Source organism: Seriola aureovittata, chromosome 11, assembly GCF_021018895.1.
Source record: "Seriola aureovittata isolate HTS-2021-v1 ecotype China chromosome 11, ASM2101889v1, whole genome shotgun sequence".
Classification (NCBI taxonomy): domain Eukaryota; kingdom Metazoa; phylum Chordata; class Actinopteri; order Carangiformes; family Carangidae; genus Seriola; species Seriola aureovittata.
The window spans coordinates 6,999,292-7,019,704 of NC_079374.1; the positions used below are offsets into that span (position 1 = coordinate 6,999,292).

The 20,413-nt window shown below is 38.9% G+C and overlaps 2 protein-coding genes across 3 annotated transcripts; both read right to left on the reverse strand.

Moving 5' to 3' along the window:
• Positions 1-24: 24 nt before the first annotated feature.
• On the reverse strand, positions 25-13,385 carry pla1a (phospholipase A1 member A). 2 transcript variants are annotated; one of them, XM_056388874.1, is made up of 11 exons: positions 12,903-13,385; positions 11,821-12,034; positions 9,977-10,154; positions 9,118-9,226; positions 7,577-7,678; positions 5,534-5,626; positions 5,127-5,291; positions 3,991-4,080; positions 3,567-3,672; positions 2,174-2,329; positions 25-796 (listed from the first exon to the last, which is right to left on the reverse strand). In XM_056388874.1, exons 1-11 carry the CDS (start codon positions 12,961-12,963, stop codon positions 706-708), a joined length of 1,365 nt encoding a protein of 454 aa, XP_056244849.1. In that variant the 5' UTR covers positions 12,964-13,385; the 3' UTR covers positions 25-705. The 2 variants fall into 2 exon arrangements, with proteins under 2 accessions (XP_056244849.1, XP_056244848.1); XM_056388873.1 differs by having other exon boundaries at positions 5,127-5,309.
• Positions 13,386-14,712: 1,327 nt separating this feature from the next.
• Positions 14,713-20,391, reverse strand: hsd3b1 (hydroxy-delta-5-steroid dehydrogenase, 3 beta- and steroid delta-isomerase 1). Its single transcript, XM_056388877.1, has 3 exons — positions 18,035-20,391; positions 17,243-17,407; positions 14,713-16,170 (listed from the first exon to the last, which is right to left on the reverse strand). The coding sequence occupies exons 1-3, from the start codon at positions 18,183-18,185 to the stop codon at positions 15,362-15,364; spliced, it is 1,125 nt and encodes a 374-aa protein (XP_056244852.1). The 5' UTR covers positions 18,186-20,391; the 3' UTR covers positions 14,713-15,361.
• Positions 20,392-20,413: the final 22 nt, after the last annotated feature.

Here is a 20,413-nt window from a genome sequence, read left to right on the forward strand (position 1 = left end):
ATCATTTTGTTATACCCCAAAAGGTCAAGGTAAAACAGTTAATGAGCCTTTATTACTGTGGCTAACACACACATCGACTGCACATCATCATCAAGGATTTTTTAAAATAGATTTGTGTAAAAGTAGCAACTGAGGAAATCACCCACCCACATCTTTGATTACATTATATCATACTATGATATATTTTGTCGTAGAGAAATGATTAAACGTCCAAATATCGACAGGGAACACCAAAACAGAGTCACCGGTTATTTCTCTGTTTATTGCTAAATTCCCTAAATATACGACAGAGTCTGGTCTCATGGTGCAGAGTTCATAAGTTAGACTCCAGTTGCAAAACCAGATAACAGGAAAAAAAAAAACACTTTTCAGATAGAGGGAGAAGCTAAGAGGCAAACATAATTAACAAAAAACAATAATAATAACGTAAATAATTAACCAAATTAGCCAGATTAACAAAACAACAGTAGGATTAGACTGCGTTCAGACAGTTAGTAGTGAAGTGAATCCAGAATAAAAGGTGGTTCTTTGGCTCCATCCACTGAGATTTAACTCTCTGATCATTGTTTTATAATTAGAAATAAAAAAAAAAAAGGTGTTGAAAATGTGAAACTGGTTTCATGTTGGTGTCCTCGGGGGACTTCAGTGTAGATGTTCTGGACGGGGTTTTTTTTTTCCAGTCTTTTTGAGCAGATCTTTTTTCCTTCAGAAGATGCCACACACCTGCACAAAGTCGTGAGACCACGGAGTTCCTCGTCTGACACTGATGTTGTTCACACACAGCGGCTCCTCCCGCCTGAAACACAAACACAAACACGCTTACTGTTACTGTAATTTATCTATTTAACATTTTAAAAAGTAATAAATATTGGATTTAACAATTGCAGTGATGTTGTGGGCATGTTATCCACAGTAATCATCTGACATCTCAGTAGATGATTCTGAAAACTGACTGTAAAACGAAGATTGTGCAAAATATTTTATACAATATTGACATTTGATGATATTTACACCATATAATAAACCTCTGAGGAATTACATTTATATACAACTAACGCGCAACAGCAAATACGTCTTGAAACGTAATGTTGGCTGGATTATGTTTTCTATTAAATGTTTTAATTAATGTGTTTGTCAAACTTTTTTATGGTCATGTTTCGACTCTCACAGCACTTGGTTAAGGTTAGGTTAAGATCTTGGTCTGGTTTAATACAGAAAAAGATCACAGTGACCTCTGAACATAATCCAGCCGAAGATTATAGATATTACAGATGATTTAATAATGTATAAATGTCATTTTCAGGACCTGAACTGAACTGACAGAACTGCATTGTGCGGCCTTCCTTCTCGAGCCCAACTGGATATTTGAAACAGATTCTGATATTTCTGGCAAATTTTTATTTTATAACATAAACAAACATTTTTATAAGGATCGTTTGGAAGTTTGGAAGAATTGTGACAAAGTCGTGCTCTGAGTGACACGTGTTACAATTGAAAAATAAACCTGTCAGCTCTCTGGGTGATCAACTTATGTAATGTCAACCCCTAAATTACCTCAAACATGCAGCACAATATCTCTGTCATTTCAGCACTTTTCTAGTTACTGATTGGCAGACACATACACTTTATCAATATATCTGCAATTTAGCTTCTTTCTGCTGCTAGCACGGTTAGCTGTTTATTACAGAGGCAACTACGCTAGCTTCATTTTGCCATTCAGGACCATTTAACATTAATAGCTAACTGCACTAACAACAGACAGAAGCTGTGTTTTTTATTTTGAATTGAATTGTAAAACTTTGTTATTGGTGAAATCCAATCATAAGTGGTGTAAAAAACGTTTGAGTGCCATCTTTCAGCCCTACAGATGATAAGTGTTTGATTCTAAAAACATTGGTTTACGGTGAGGCAGCACTTAGATATTGCTATTTTTACTGTGGAACTAAATGTCCACACTGCAGACAAGAACCCAAACCAGAACCTGTTTCTGCTCTACTGTTTGTATATATCATCTGCTTATGTGGCGGCTAAACAGAAACAGGCCTGGAAGCTGTTTGGATTCCCACATCTGCTAATGATTTGAAAAACAGAGGGATGAACTCTAGCAGGAGGAGGTGTGGAAGCTTGTACAGTACAATGTGTGTGTGTTGTGTCCACACAGTCCTGTCCGTACCGGAGAGAGGGGAACTCAGACACACAGATGGACTTGAAGTGGATGTCTGACTGTCTGTAGAACCGAGTGCCGGTGTTCTTCAGCTTGATGGAGTCGATCTCGCACAGAGCGACGGGATGAGCCAGCACCGTCCTGTACACCGTCGTAGACGTCTGACTGAAACACACACATTACAAACAGCGTGTCATGTAAGTAATTTCATAACCAAACAAGACCAGACAAATACACACAACCAGCATTCATCATGGTGGACAGTTATTGCCTTCTGTGTTTATTACTTAGAATAAATATAACTAGAACAGACTGACTGCTACATCTCCTGCCGTTTTACCCTCACTCGCTTTGAATCAACAAGCTGGATCATAAATACAGTTCTTGTTGCCTTATTTTTTTTTGTGTCTTATATCTCTCTACGATGTTTGCCCTATTTTTTAAACCTAATATTACAAGAATGTAAGCATCCACACTCTTGCACCTGGCTGGGTCTTTACAGTGGAACATACAGTTCCTCTCCTCCCATAAATAGAAACTGCCCCCTCATCTTTTCTGGTAAAAAAAAAAAAAAAAAAAAAAGGTTTACAGTACCAGCTCTTGGATGAAGCTGTTGTATTAGAGTCTGTCAACAAGAGCTGAACAAAGGGAGTCTGGTCTGTAAGAGTCCTACCATGCTGAACTTTGCTCAGAGTTTACATTTTGCTGTATTTGTAATAAGTTTAAATGAAGATAATGTGCATTAAATAAAACCTTAATTGGACCTTTGTTCTCTAAGCAATTTTACACGTTGATTTCCATGACGTCAACATGAAGTCACCATCTTAAGTTCAATCTTTCAGTATCTCTAAACAAAGGAACATCGTAAACAGTTTCGGCAATAACACCCTTGATCATCTTGTGTTTTTTTTCCTTCTCATCCTTCATCCTTGTTGTGTTTATTTAAAATTCTGGAAACAGGAACTCAAGTCGTCCTCTCTCTTTGTAAACTGCATGTAAATGCACTGTATGCAGACATTTTGTGCCAGAGGATACATTTTCTACGGCTGTAAAACTAACGATTATTTTCCATATCGATTCACTAATCTTAATCTTAATGTCAGAAAATGAAAAACAAATGTCTCAAATTGTGTTTTTGTTTTGTTTGATCAACAGTTCAAAACAAGACAATGAGTGTTTGACATTTTTGTTTGAAAAATAACTTCAAATTGATTTTTAAAATATTTTCTGAGTTTGTCGATGGACTGATAGATGCTTTGATAATGTGTAATCTCACAGGTTTGGATAAACCTCATCAAAACCTGTCAAATCAATCAGGGCCTAATTGTTATCCTGGGCTGTAGTGACCTTCCTAAAAAAGTAAAAATGAGATGAAACGTGGTGTTAAAGATGTGGGACCTACAGTCTGATCCTCTGCACTGTTCCCGCTTTGTCAGTCCTGAGCGTCACTTCCACCTCTGCGCTTTTATCCAGGGGAGAAACGTCAAGCTCCAGCAGGATGTGATGAGCTGAGCAGAGGAACAACAACACAGAGGGAAACATGGATTCGAACACCATCTGACTTACAGCAGACGGTATGTATAAAGTATATTTTGATTTCTGGCAAGAAAGTAGGACAAGATGATAAAAACATTAACGTAATTAGCTGTTTTCAAACTAAAATGATCACAGTCTGATTCCATTAATAAGTTTGCCTCTCGTGACGAAGACAGTCAAGTCTTGTCAATTCCATTCAGAGAGACTATAAAACTGTTTCTCTCTTTCTGTCACACACACACACACACACACACACACACACACACACACACACACACACACACACTCACTGCAAAAAGGTGGCGAAGAAGTCGTGAGAAGGAACAGCTTCTGCTCCTCTGGAATTGGAGACATGGCTATCCCGCTGTTTTCTGATAAACCTGAAAAACACACACACACACACACACACACACACACACACACACACACACACACACACACACACACACACACACACAGAGTGAGTGAGAGTCGTACTGTCGGCCTCCTATATGTACGTCACAAATCAAAAAGAGCTCCATGTACATGAACTGTGTCACTGTATCAGTGTGTGTTGGTGTATCAGGGGTCACGATGATAAGAAGCTGCCAGAAGCTGCTGTGTGACGAGACCAGAGCTGCTGTGTGAGTGCAGCCTGACGCCGTATCTACTGGTGATACTGAGACTTAACAGAGAATGAAACAGGCTGCTCAGTTTATTTTCTTATTCTTTTATGTGGGTGGATGTTCGTCATCCCTCTGTACCCTGGAGGAAACCTCTATTACTGCCACTGTACTTGTCCAGTTTCTGTGTCTTTCATCTGTGACCGTGAAGGAAGCATCAGTTATAGATATTGCTAATTGAATCCATCAAATAACTGAAACCAATCGCTCTGACTTCATTTTAGAATAATGTGACAAACATACTTATACTGTCTATTTTCCAACTTCTGGTCTAGTTTCAGATCATTATTATTTGACCTTTTTATTTCATATGAATATACATTATATAAAATTTGATACAGACTTTAAGTTCTGTAAAAGCTAGTGAGTAAAGTGGACATTGACTTGAGATCACTGTCACAAAAATGTATCATAATGTATTGTATCCTTACCGAATCAAATTGTTGTTTCCAAAACATAATCCAATCAAACTTTCTCTTTCAGAAAATAAATGGTCCACACATCTTTATTTCCCTTTAATGCTAATGTTATTCTTTTTTAGAGAGAGTAAGCCTGAAGGTCCTTTTAGCCACTGGCTAAGGGATAATATAATAACACCAGTTTGACAAGAGGTCACATAAAAACATAATGACAAATGTTGATAACACAAACAACGTGTGTAGACTGACTAAGTGCACTTCAGAAGGCCAGATAATGATAAATATCAATAACAATGCATAAAATAAGTTGTTATAATAATTAAAGTAGTATTGATGTATTATCACCTATAGTTGGACAGGTCCCCTTGAAGACATCACAGTCCACACAGCGTCCCTTCAGGAAGTCCTCATAGCTGAAGCATGGGATCCCCCTCAAGGGGCAGGAGCCGTTCAGTGCGCTCATGTAGACGTGCAGCGCCCTCATGTGGTCACATATCACATAACCATACACTGGAAAGTAGACGAGAACTGACAACACAAAGACACACTAAGGGAGCCCGATGTCTGGAGACTATCATTCTCAAAATTACAGTTATTAAAAAAAGAAATCAGTAAAACTGGGTTAAATCTATTCATGTAGAACTTGCATTTTATTCACAACTTCTAGATGAAAAAGAAAGTAGCCTGGGAAACACTTTAGAGGAAAGAACAGCCAAGTTTAAAAACAACAAACACAGCTGCTCTGAACTTACTTGAGGCAAACCTGGAGCGGGCACATCCAGTCTGGTCCTTCCCTCCGTTCAGAAAGAAGTCCACATGACCGACAGGGATGGAGATGCCAAAATCTGATGCAGAAGAAAACTATTAACATTTAGTTTCTGCAGTTCTGTTGCTTACTTCTTATTGTTCTAAACTGTAAACACAAAACACGAGGTTTAAAAAGGAAAAACCCACCCTTAGACAAACAAATCACAATAATTTAGACGTGAAAACCGACGTCTTCAAACTAAGATAGTTTATTTTTTAGTGCTGTGTGTTCACCCACCATTACATGCCTCCTCCCCAACTACAATACTCATGTTCTACACACACAAAAGACATTTAACCAGCTCTCCAGAATATTTATGTGACATTAGTTGGATGGGCTGCTTCAAGGGAGAATATACTTTTGCTGCATTCAAAGCACAGGGAGTTTTTGCTTAATTTCTTCAGATTCTCACAAGTCAGTTGCTTTAAATCATCTGTGGCGGAGACCTTACTGAGTGAGCGGATCACACACACGACCACATGCAGGAAATAACAAACTTATCTGTTATTGCGGCGCGCTATGTTTGCTTGTTTTACTTTTGTGATAAAATCCAATGCAGTTATCTGTGAACAATGGTGTTATAGAGTCAGCAAACTGTCTTTTACACAGCAGTTACTCTCTCAAGTTTGGCAGCATTAGCCTCCATAAGATAACAGTCATACCAGACCAAGAAAGGCCGCCTGTAACAGCAAAACCACAGCAAGGGTGTGTTTTATTACTCATGAATTCAACTTTTCATCGTAAAGAGGAAGTTTGTGTTTTTCTTTCTTTACCATGTTTTTGTAGACTTTGGACAAACCGTTTCAATTGTGCAACAAGTGTGGTTTTATCTCTCCTAAATCATGATCTCCTGTAAGGACTGGTGAACCTGCTCACTTTACTTCAGTAAAAAGTACAAACACCGGGGGCGTCGTGTGGCGTAGTGGTCTAAGCAGGCGTCCCATGTGTGGGGGCTGCAGTCCTCGCCTGCATCGTTCCCCCTCTCTCTGCCTCCCCGTTTCCTATCTCTCTCTGCTGTGCTATCCAGTGAAGGCATAGAAAGCCCAAAAAAATATACTTAAAAAAAAAAAAAGTACAAACACCACACTGTCAATGGTCTGAGTGTTATACTTTTACATGCTATACATTATCATTATTACTCATGCGTTAATGTGAAAGGAGGATTTAACTGATGTAGCTGGTTGAGAAGGAACTCATTTTTAACTGTTTAACTGTTGCATTCATCGTGATGTCTTCATTATAGATTAATCCATTGACTATTTTCTCAATTAATTGCTTGGTTGTTTGGTTTGTAAGAATTCTGAAAATAGTAAGAAATGCCGTCACAATTACCCAGAAGCAAAAGCGACACCTTGAAATGCTTTGTTTAACCAGATCAACCGTCCAAACCTCAAAGTTATTAAAAATGAATATGAATTAAAATAGTTAATATGATTAAAAGTAAAAAAAAACAAAACATGGAACCATGAAATGTTTAAGATAAGATTAATATATTTGCCAATTTCAGCTGTACTTGTATTTACTGTTGTGTTGTTTTCCAGATGTTTTGTATGCAAAAAGCTGAGTTTGTAACTAAAGCTGGTAAACAACTGTAGTGAAGTAGAAAGAAAGACTCAAGTAAAGCACAGGTACCTCAAATTAGTAGTGCACTTAAAGTAAAATTTAAAGTACACTTTAGTACAGTACTTGAGTAAATGTAGTTACACTCCACTGCTGGAGTATTACTCTTTTACTTCAACTTCCAGTACAACGTCCAGTAAAAAAATAACATAATTAATTTAATAGAACTTTGTACTGTGGCCCAGCTGAACTGTTGAGCTTCCTCACATGGAGCTAAAAATATGCTTCCCAATGCCTCTGTTGTAGACAACAGTACACATTGTAGACAACAACAGTACACATTGTGCAACCTCAGCCTCAAGCAGCATCGTGGTAATGGAAAGAAATGAGCATATTAAGGCTTTATGGGAAGTCAAAGCTGTCTCACAGTCAGAGTCTGTGTGGATGGCATCGACAAACTGAGCATCAGATGGGTCCAGGCGGTCAAAGGTGTCAGCTCCTTTGAACATGGGTCCAGCAGGGTCGAGTCCTGGACGACAAAGAACAAGAGAAACTCAGTTTGAAAGGTGACACAGATGTTTGGGAATACAAGGATTGTATGGAATTCACCACATGCATGGGAAAGGATAATTTTCCTTCAATGCTGCTGGCAGTTGAGAATCTTTTGTGAAGCTTATTTTTTATTTCCCTTTTGAAAAACTTAAATTGTGGCCTTAAAGTAGACAGTGGTGTCACACAGGTCGGTTCTTTTATGTTTCCATACAAAGTCCCACACGTGGTGCTGAAGTTTCCACGTTTTCCCATAACATGGGAACTTCAGCAGCATTTTTATTTCAGGATCCTCGTTTTCGGTTTTGGTTTCATGGTTACAGGTTGGACCCTAAATAAAGCCTGTGTAGCTAAGGCAGTATTTGCTGATGGACCACAACCACTGGGGTGAAGTTTGCAGCGCTGAACAGCACTTTGTGAGGATAAAAGCTGCTGTTTTTAGAAATCAGCAACGGTTGAGATGCCTGGCAGCTGCAAGAGAAATAATAAAAAACAAGGGCAATGGAGACACAGTAAATAAGTTTTGTTTTTTCTTTTTCAGATTCAGTCAGAAGATCCAAAGTGCAAAAATCCACCCGACCCAACAAAACAATGGCTTCATGGTTCTCATCGTAGCTATACAGTAAATGTTTTTGTGGGTTTTTTCCCCATAGAGAAGTTTTGCTGTGTGAGGAACTGATGACAAAACTCACATTGTTCCACTTTTTATGCTATTTCCTCTTGATTTGCCTAATCTTCGTGACATTGGCGTGAGAATATGCAAAGATGATGTGCAAAAAAAATATATTTGGGCACCAGTATATATTCCTTATTGCCAAATATTTTATTTGTAAAAGTTTTCATAAAATTTGTTCCCGTGATGACCCATATGTTCCTGTTCCCAGTCAGCATCTGTGGTTCATCTGAATTGCACATTTAAACTTGCACAAGTATCCCCACTCAGACAAAAAGACCCAATATAAACAAGTGAACAGTGGTGTATTGTGCTGGCTGTTCTGGGGATGCGGAGAGGGAGCTTCTCCACACAGCTTCAGCAGGGCTCTTATCAAAGTGCTGTTGTCTTTTGAAGAGCCACGCTAATCTTCCAAGGTCACACTGACAGACACTCACAGGCTCTGAGAGAGACTTCTGATGTGTGGAGACCTTTGTGGTGTGACCTGATGTTGTTGTCACTTTTTTCTCTAGACGTAGCAGCAGAATAACAACAGCTGGTACGATTCACCAACAATAATTTAGAGCTTCTCCCTCGTGGTTTTATTATTTATCTACTAAAGTCAGGCGATTCTTCAAATTGTAATGGAGCACGAGTGAACCAGGACTGAGATCTCCAAGAACAGTACTTTCAATTCAACTTTACATTGCAAGGAATGATCAGTCCTCAGAGAAGACTGCACTCACATGGACGTGGTCCAGACTCACCTGTGATTCTTCCTATCTTCCCCTCAAACAGAGTCCCCACAAATCCAGCAACGTGCGCCCCGAGACTGACCCCGATGAAGTGGAAGGACTCCAGTTTACATCCATGCTCCTGTTGGACAAGACAGTCACAATGTTAGGCAGGTTTATAGTCACTTCAAACTGTTTCTGTGGAACTATGAGTTTACTGTGTATGTGGGTTTGTGTTTGTTTGTCTTTTGTTTTATTGAAGTTAAGACTCTACAGTTTGCAGTAGCTGTAGAATTTCTGTCAGCAGTACCAGTAAAAGCATGGCTGTTTAACCTGCAAAGAATAAATGAGCTGTACTGTATGAATGTGCCTTTAATGATGCATCTGTCAAACAGTAAAATATACATTATATCTAAAACTATACTTTGTTGATAGGGTAGAGATTCACCAGTACCTCCTACCCTGGAATGCCTTCTGGACCCAACTATTTTGTTTTAATTAAAAAAAACAAAAAAAAACACACACATTTATTTTGGAATATATATCTTTTTAAACGCAGCTTAGATGTTTACAAACTAGATTTTTTACACAAAAATTGCAATAAATCCAATGATCTCAAACCAAGTGACACAAAATTGACTTGGGCCTTGCAGTCATTGCCCACTTTGGCATGAAGTAGCTGTAGTAGCTTGCAATTCTAGCTTGCAAATATTCACAGTCGCTGTGAAACAAGAATCCATTAAAATAGCATTAATCAGTTTCTAATCTACCCTGAAAATATTCCAGACAATTTGACCTAATTAGGTTGTTTGCTAAATTTCTCTTCATCCTCCAGTAATTTGAAAAAGCAAATACAAAGTCCCTTAAAACCCCTCTCTAGCCTTCCTCTCACCTGCAGCTGGTTGATGAGGACAGAGATTTGCACAGCCACCTCCTTGTAATTCTCCACCACCAGGTTGTAAGCGAAGGATGCACCGTAGACCCAGTCCACCACCAGCACGTTCACATCCTGCGCCCTGAGCAGGGCCCGGGCCAGCTCCTTCACCCAGGACGGCTTACTGCCCAGAGCTCTGAGTGGGTGGGTCGGGGTCATGGATGGTGGGTTCAGTGGAGAGAGTAGGATGTAGGAAGGGCAGCAGAGGGAGGAATGAGGGTTAGAATTTGTTGGCTGTTAATTTGTCTTTCACACTTTTCAGACTGTGGAGTTCCTCTACTCATGTCTACTGTCATTTTCTGTTTACCTGTATAAACTGTAACTCAAAGAAAAACTACAATAAAAACAAAACCAACCAACAAATACAGTAAACTAAAACGACCAGATTGGGATTCTGATTGGTGGATGTTGGTGTAATTGGTATCTGGGACGACTGCGCGTGCATGTTAGTGCGTGTACACTGACACGTTGGTGCATGTGAGTCCCTACTATTAAACCGTTGGGACTCCCCACATTTATACACGCACAGGGACCACCCACAGGTGAGACGGCACAGTACAGGCTTTTCAAGGGGACTAGCCATGGAGAGTACCGGCTCAAATCCTAATCAGCAGGTGGACCATTTAATAATCCAAATTTCTTTTTGAGTTTTTACCTGCTCGGTCAATGTCTCTACTGGCTCCGTCAGTACCATATGTGCGACCCGGTCCAAAGGATAAATCTTTCCCAGTCCGACCGTGGAGCCAATACTGGTCGGGCTTTACCAAGATCGAGAACTCTACGAGCTATTGAAGGGCTCCAGCTTTACTCGGAACCGGCTTTTCTTTCTTCTCCATACGTAAGTTACTTGATGTGTAAAGTTAAATGTCCGTTTTCATTAGTAACTGGCTACAGTAGGCATGATAACGTCGGCTAACTTGATACTTGTTAAGGATATTATGAATTAGCTCGTCAAATGTTGCTATTGCTAGCGTTGCTGTGGAGCATATCGCGGCTATGCTAGCACGGGCTAACGGTTGTTTTTTTTTTCCTCCCTTTTTCTAACGGTTGTTTTTCGTTGGCTCTCGTGCTCACAGGAACGTCACTCAGTTGTGCCTCTTGTTGTGTGTGGGCGGGGCGAGGAAGCGTTTGTTTTGGTCCGAGATGCTGGCGGTTTAGTTCGACATCTAGTGGTAGTGACGATCGCCTACAGAACAATACTCCATTTTTTCACCACTTATCCATAAATTGTAGAGGTCCTATCTAAAGCATCAATATAGTTTGAACCTCAATTTGATTAATGAAACTCAATTCCACTTCCTTTTCCTGCATTTTAGTCCACATCAGACCAGGTCTGGATCAAAAATCGCTAGACCTTATTCTACATGTGAAAATACAATCAATACCATCAAGATCGATTTCACTGCTATTTTCTCCAACCAGAGCACAATAGACCAATTTTAAATCAGAAACGCCTATATTTATACTTGTCAAACTCGATTTGATTAACAAGCAGAGTCCATCAACTTTTTTTTTAAACACAGTTTCATTTCTGTGAAACTTTTATTCTGTTGTGAAAAGGCGGTGCAATGGCGATTTCACTTCAGTTGCTTGTTTGTGCAATGAAATTGTGTGTTTTCTCTAATAGAATAGACATGAAACTGCACAGTCTTTACTCTCTCCCTATTAATCTAGTCTGGATTTGATCATTTTAGGTCTGGTCCAATGTGGTCTGGTTTGTGTTTTCACAAATCTGAAACTGGATTTGACAAATAGTAGGTGGATTTTTAGACCTGGTTTGATGTGGTGATATTAAGACTCACCTGTAACCGTGGATGATGACTTTGGTCGGACGGGAGGTGTTGAAGTAGGAGGGCTGCTCGGTGAGAGACTCCTGGTTGAACATTTGTGCGCAGTCTGTGTTTCTCCTGGTCAGCAGCAGGTATTGCACCTGCAGTTTGACCCTGTGGTGCCGGTACTCCATCAATGTGGTGTTGTTGAGGTCAGCACACTCATCTCTCTGCCTTTCCTCTACACCTGGTTGATTAGAAGGACAGATATAACCACGACCGGGTCTGATTGTTTTGGTTAAAACATAAAATAAAAGCTCATGTGTTGCGTATTTGACACCAGGATGATGATTGCAAAATGTTATGTAAAAAGAAAAATCTGCAACAACCTCTGTGTCAGATTTACACACTCCAACAGTTAATGTACTTACACTAACGCAATGAAGTTCTGTATTTAATATTGTACACTTTACTCCACCACATTTATCTGACAGCTGGAGTTACTGGTTACTTTAAAAATGATGACTTAAAGACTAATATTTATCCCAACCAGCACAGTACAAAATGTATTAGTCACAGGGGAAAGTTCTCAACTGAATCCATACTGCTGATACTTCAAGTACATTTAGCTGATAACACTTCTGTACTATACTCAAGTTGTAATAAAAACAAAGGTTTAAAAAGAGAATATATAAAATAGCATTAACACAGCTTATATTATAATGTTTAGATAAATTAAGACAGGCAGCTGTTATAAGCTCTGTTAAAAAAGATATGTTTTTAATTGTCATTTGAAACTGTTTACCAAGTCAGCAACGCTGATATTTAATGGCATAGTTAAATTTTGAGGGCATACTGGTTAAAAGTAGCATCCCCCAAGGTTTTTGTAGCGACCTTGGGAATAGAAAAATGCAGCTGTGGAGGATCTTAGGGTTCGTGGAGGATCTTAGAAAGATAGGAAATATGTAATATAAGAGGGGCAAAGCATTTAAGATACAGGGAGTCAGTATGGGAGTAACATGTCCTCTCTTAAAACCCTGGCAGCAGTATTCTGGTTAGTCTAGATGACAAGTACATGCAGTAGAAAATACCATCTTCATGAGCAGGCCACTTACCCACCACCAGGGATGTGATGCAGACCATCAAAAGGAGGATCGTTTTGTGTTCCCAAGGCATTTCTGTAGTAACAGAGAGGTGAATTGGGAGAGGAGCTGCCTGGGAGTTTTAGTTAGGGCTTAACGGTGCTCAGCTGTTCTCCTTAGCTTCAGATTTGTGGTTGCAGATCAGCCTTTGGCTTGAGAAAATCCCAGCTCTGTGCAGTGCTGTGGCACTGGAACGACCACTCAGTGTTTAACTGGCAAACAGCAGGCATGAAGCGAAGCAGGAATCCATATAAAACAGTCCAAAGGAGTCCAAAAGAAAATGTTTCTAGTGATCCTGGCAGAACTTGCTGTGTGTCTTTTCCTGTAAAGCTCCACTTTGAGCCTCAACAAACCTTCCCCTGTCCTCACTCAGTCATCACAGTTGTCAGTGGGTGTTTTTTTTTCTTTCCCAGACTGGGTTTGTACTGGGCCGACAAGTGGTTCAAGCTCTTTGCCTGGCGATGAATCCATGACCTCATTGGTGTTCAATGGCTGTTTGTTTGAAAGGCTGGACTCTGGCCTGGCAGCCCACTGATTTGTGTGTGGGTAAGATTGAATGTGTGTGTGTGTATGTGTGTGTGTTTTGTTGTGGGTATGTGTTTCAGAGTCAGAGAAAATGAGGAGAGGTCACACTGTTGTGTCTGATGGAAATCAATAATCAGCTGATTGATTGTTCCACTATCAATGCTCTCTTGCGTAACCAGTGCTCTTTGTAAACATGCTGAAATTAGTCTGTGCAGCTTTTGATTTGTTTCATTGCTTTAAGTAGTTAAATCATTGTCTGCTGTTCTCTTACTTAATTATAAGTATGGGTCTTCAAATAGTCATGTAGTTAGCTACGGTTATGAGTACATCTTGTCTCTAGTTGAGGCATTGTGAGGTAGCAATTACACAAAAATGTAATACTTCCCAAGGGAAATGAGTCATGAATATGTTCTACAATTGGCAGTGATTTGTTCATCTCAGTGTTAATTACATGAAGATTTAGAGCTGAATTATATTTTAAACCTCAGTAAAAGGAAAACCGATTTGGACTCACTGCCAGTTACTGGAAGTTTATCATTCCAAAGGTTTGTTTGCTTCAAACCCGCAAAGAAGAAGTAGGGAAGCAATTTTTTTCTTTGGGGGCAATAAGGTTAATTCTATTTTATTATGATATATGTTGTTATTTTAAACTATAATTTTGGGCATATTTGGCTGTTCTGACAGTAAAGTGAGAGATAGACAGGAAAGATGACATGCAGCAAAGGGCCGTGGGTAAGACTTGAACCCATGGCTGCTGCACTTAGGACTAAGCCTGTGTGGTACGCACTCTACCAGGTGAGCCACCGAAGCACCCTCAATATAATATCTTTTGTTGTTGCTGAAAGAGATGGAGCTAAGAAGAGAATGATACAGTTGCCAGTTGACAAATCAGGAGACAGACATTTCTAAGTATGCCTGTCAACAGTTTACAGTACACTGAATAGAGAAAGAAAACTGCAGCATGTTTGCATCTCCCCTTACTAGTCTGATAAAAACATCTTCACATTCCTGTTGTTCACCGTTCTTTCTCAGTTGTGGACTGATTGCACAGATTTTTGTCCATATCAATCATTTACACCCAAAAACAAATAATAAGACTGAGGTTAAAAAAATCTCTGAGTTATCCTTTAACTAATCAACTCATAGTGATTTGTTAATCTCTTAATCCTGAGCAGCAGAAATTCAGGATACATCCTGCATTATTTATGCATAAAATCATCACAAGCCATGCATTAATTATATTAGGCTACCATTATTATAAAGTTTTACCAAGCAAAATATAGATGAAAAACGTACGAGAAATAATTTTATTTTCCCCCATAAACTTTAATAGCTTTACATACATACCATATACATGCAAAGCGTTACAGCACAGGTACAACAGATGATACTCAACTTTCATCATTTTTTTTTTTTTATGCTCTTTGGTGACTCCTTGTCGGAGTATTAACAAACAAAAACCTACAGTATGCTAAACTCATTAGAATAATCTGAGACATGCTATAAAAAATAAAAGTTTCACACATATTGCCTTTAAGAAACTTTTAATGGCGATGAGCTCCATGTTTTTGATGGTTTCTTGCTTCACATATACCTTCACTAAACATGTTTTTACTGCTTTCTGTCACTGCGGGAAAATGGTGTTATCCAAACAGACATAAACCATAATAGCAAAATACTTATTTTATTTTGCTATTTTTGCTCAAAAATACGATTGGCGTGAAACAAATACTTTGTTTGTGAACATTTTACAACATATTTGAGACTTACCAAATATGTAAGTTAACAACATGAATGCAATCCGATTACAATAATGTTTCCTTCAAAACATATTTGCTGTTGCAAATTAATTATAAACATAAATGCTAGGAGACAGGGCTGATATAGTGCTAACAGGTTTTCATTGATTATATAGCTCTTATTTGTTCCCTCTCTTTTGGCAACTCTGAGGCGAGCCATTCAATGGTGCGTTTGCGTGCTTCCTCCCAGCTGTATCTGGGGCTGTATCCCAAGTCCCTCTTAGCTCTCTGATAGGAGAAGGTGAACGGTGTGTTCAACATGGTGAGGAGCTGCCGGTTCAGTGGCGGGACGATGCGTTTGAAAGGTCGGAGCATCATGCACAGGAACTCCATAATGAAACAGACTACATAGAAGACGCTTAGTGGCACCATGAGTTTCTCTTGAATGTCAAAGCCAAGAGGCGACATAACAACATGGTTGAAATCTGAGTAACTCACATGTGGTGTGTCGTCAGAAATGAAGTAAAACTTTCCTCCAATAGCATTTCTTTTTTGTGGATCTTTGAGGCTACGAGCTGCTTGGAGGTGAGCCATAGCCACGTTGCCCACATAGACAGGATTCACAAGGGCCTTCGGAAGAGACATTCGATACAGAACATCTTTGTTTCGTATCCCATCGCCCATGTGGCCCAGCAGGAAGCGGCAGCCCTCCCCAAAGATGTACATAGGTCTGAGGGCGCAGGTAGCCAGTCGGCCTCCGTTTTGGAGCACCTCGCCGTGGGCCTGCAGGGTTCTCTGCTCAGCCTCCTTTTTGGTCTTGCTGTAGGAAAACTTTAGAGTGCAGTCATAAATTGTGTCTTCATTGCCGTTAATTATGGGTTCACCCTTGGAATTTGGTCCCATCACCTCAATGGTGCTGGTGTAAATGAAGGACACCACGTTCTCCTGGATACATGCTTCAAGAAGCACCTGTGTTCCTGCAAAGCAAAGATGTTCGAGTTCATGTAAGCTAAAAAAAATCCTCACCACTATTTTGTCTTTTTCATGTCTCAGAGGAGGTCAAACCTTTTCCTCAGGTGACACAACAACAAGAAAGTTAACAGATTAGATATAAGACAAACTAACTCTTTGCATTGGGCCGTTTTATCATTCAGGCTAGTGACTGACAGAAAAAAAGCTATGGAAACATCTACAACCCTTTTAAAAGACTTTTTTATGTCACAGTATTGGCAGATTGGACTCAGATTGGCAGACTGGTCATCATGCAAGTAATCCAATCCTCTGGTCTTCTCTTTCATCAGTATAATTCGGCAAACTCAAAACCTTGGTTATTGTAATGAATTTGTTTGTTTGTAGTCAAGAGGATAACAAAAACAACACCTTTAATAAGTTTAAAGCAGGATTAGTGACAGTTGATGTGTAAGCACTGGAATAAAAAATTGTCAGAAGTGTTGCAGTGAAAGCAACCGAAGTGTCAATGAGCTTATACTAAGCCATGAAGGAAGTTTTAAATGTCAGTTGAAGTGTTAAAGCAGAGATGTTGGTGTCAGCTCAAGTGCAAAGACTGAAAGAAGTTAATGTCAATTGAAGTGTCAGTTGAAATGTGAACAGTGAAAGCAGCTGAAGTGTCAATTGAAGTAAGCAATGAAGACGGTTTGAGGTGACATTTGAAGTGCATTTAAAACAATTGTCAGTTGATTTGTAAGCACTGAAAGAAATTGTTGAAGTGTTAGTTGAAATGTAAGCAGTGAAAGCAACTGAAGTGTCAACGAGCTTACTAAGTCATGAAGGAAGTTTTAAATTGAAATGTTAGGTGAAATGTAAGCAGTGGAAGCAGCTTGAAGTGAAGTTTGAATTGTTATTTGAAGTGCAAGCAATCAAGAGTTCTGCTTTCTTTTAATCTACCTTATCTATATATGTATATTGTACATAATATCTTGATAATTAAGTAAAGAATTTTAAATAATTTAGTATATTTAATTTTGTAAGAGAAACAAAAGTGTGAAGTTGCCAAGTAGAGATTTTGCTGGATTAAAGTGACAGCCTTACCTTTGACATTGACCCCATATATCTCACTGTACTCCACTGCTTCAATAATATCAATGATGGAGGCGATGTGGAAGACGATTGATGCACCTCGACAGGCTTTCTTCACGTAATCACTGTCCCTGATGTCTCCCTCGAAAACACTCAGCTTCGCGTTGCCTCTACAATCTGACACAAAGTAAATCAAGGATAAAATAACACAACATACAGCTTGGTTATTTTATGTAATAACAATGCCTATAGCATTTTCTTATGTCTTTTATTCTTAAATATATTTACAGTTTCTACCTAAAGTAGTCAATATAAAAGTGTTAAAGAGTTTATCTAATGGGTTTTTAAATAATAACATAAACCTGGTGGTATCAGAATTTATTTCAGCCCATCACTATTGTTTTAACTGAGGATAAGATAGGAAAATCAATAATTAATCCTTATTTACATTATTTGTTTGTAACTGTAATTGTTATTGCTACATATTTTGACATATTTTGAAAAAGAGATTTAAGGCATCCCTGTTTAGTTGTAGTGTTAGTAAAATATTACAAAGTGTTGTCATGTACTGTAGCTTTTTGGCATTTGACAATAGCCACTTATCATCACAGCCTCGTGCTGTCAGGTGTGAAAGCTAAAATTTAAAACCCCTATACTCAGCTTTATACTCAACTATCAATGTTTTCATGAAAATAAATATATATAAGAAAAACCTCTTCCTGCACTTTTAATGTGTTTTATATGTTATCAGAAAAAATGAATCTGGCCTGTGAAGAGAGTCATGCGTGGATAGACAGGTTTTACCTTCCAGGGTCTGTAAAATTTGTGGCTGCACATGTTTGTCCAGCATTCGAATCTCAGCCACTTTCTCCTCCTCCAGCAGCAGCCTCACCAGTCTCTTTCCCAGGAATCCACCGGCTCCCGTCACCACACATACATCACCCCTCAGAGACATCGCAAGGTAATTCTATCTCAATGTGAAGACAAAAAACTCCTTTCTTTTCCAATGGTCCTCTGTCAGAGACCTCTAGAAGAGCCTTCTCATAAGAAAAAGCTCAAAGTGAAAAAAAGAAGGATACAAGGTTTGTGTTTGTGAATGTTTTAGGTTCTGTCTGTGGGAGAGTGACAGCACCTTTAGCCCTCCCAGCCTCAGTCCTTCCTCTTTTTGTAAGCCCAAAGAGGTTACGAGAAAAAATGATTTGCCCCAAGACAGTGTGAATAACTGGGATAAGCTCTGCTCATTCATGAAGGAATGTGAGCCAGATAAAACTGGGGCTGGAACTTTATATATGCCAAGGACAGTTGTGGTTGGAAGATATAACCCTTTGTTTAATTGGGGGAATGCCACTGTGTTTCATGGGGTGGGCAGACTTGGCATGTGACACACAGAAAAACAAGACTTCAGTGGAAGGTCAATGACTTCTTTTGAAATCAATAACTGATACTCAGTGTTGGAAAAAGTAATGAGATCTTACTTTTTACTTAAGTAAAAGTTAGAATACTGCAAAAGAAGCACTCCATTACAAGTTAAAGTCATGCATTCAAGATCTTACTTAAGTAAAAGTAAAGAAGTACTACAATGAAATGGCTCTGTGCAGAGTGTTATATTTATATTGTTACATGTAATTTTTTAAATGCCAGTAGCGATAATTTTAACGTCATATACTATTGGGTAGTTTAATCTACATCAATACATATTTTATAAATTGAGGATTATTTTTAACCTTAAAATGTAGGACTGAAAATGTAACAAGTAACTACTGTACTTTTTACGCAACTACAGTTGTCTGACAGCAGTTATTTTGCTAATTAAGATTTCATATGTTAAAAAAGAATAAACAATTAAGATATTTCAAAGACATTTAAAAGATGAAACTACCCAACAGTGTGGGTAGTGAAATTAACTCCATCTTGACAAGCTACAACATACACATAATAATCCAATATGTAATAATTTAACACTCTAAAAGGAGCTATTCTGCATTATGAGTCAGCCAACTTTTATTTTATTACTGCTGTACTTTGACTTAACTCCATTTTGAATGCTTTAACTTTTAGCAGTTTTGTTACACAATGGTTTAACTTCAGTAAAGATCTGAGTACTTCTTCCACCAGTACTGATGAACCAATCTCCTTCTCTGCATTATGTAACACTACTGGTTCCCTTTTAGCAACACTTTGTATATTTTAAACCTTTGTCTCCAAAGTGCTCAACAACAACACACAGCAACCCTTTGTACTATAAGTACTTTCCACCCCTGAGGAAACTACAAGGCCGGATCAGACAAATAAAACAAGATTTGACATTGATGGCCACATTTGTTTTCCTGTGCACAGTGATGGATTTCAGTTGGCCATGGTTTGCTCAGTAAATGGTACACTGGGTCAAATGGCTGTGGTGGAAACTCTGACTGTTGCAGGGCTTGTGTGACCTTTTGGTTACAGGCACTCTCTCTTATCTCTCTAATCAGAATTAACATGTACGTAAATATTTGGAATTATATTTGGCTTTGGCCTTTTCCTCCCCCATACACTTCAGTTCTGGAGCAGAAGCCATTTAGTTTCTTTTTTAAAGTGCCTTTATTGGACAGGATAGTGGAGAGAGACAGGAAATGGGAAAGCAGAGAGAGGGGAAACGACATGCAGTAAAGGCCGTCTGATGCGGGACTCGAACCGGGGCCAACTGCAGCGAGGACTGTAGCCTCTACACATGGGGCGCCTGCTTAGACCACTATTTAGTTTCTTGATACTGAGCCACATAGTTTATTTTGAAGTTCTATGGAGGTTTAGGTATTAGCTTTATTTTAATAAAGTTCACAAAAGTCCAAATTAGGTCATGTCTCATGTCTTATTGTGGATCTGCTAAAGTGGATTCAAAATAGCTTTGGGCATCTTTTATCCAAAAAACATAACTGATTTTGTATTGGCAATATGTTGTTCATTATATATTCAAGTATAGTAACTGTCTGCTTTTCAGTATTTGTAGTCCCTGACATACCAGTCGATATCACAGCTGACTGTTGTCTTATCTGGAGGTGAAGGATGAATTTTCAAGGGTAGTCTCTTCGTCACTCACTTGCATCAGTGTGTGTGTGTGTGTGTGTGTGTGTGTGTGTGTGTGTGTGCGCGCGCACGCGCGTTTGTGTGTGTTAATATGCTTTTAGCTGTTGAAAGACTTTCACT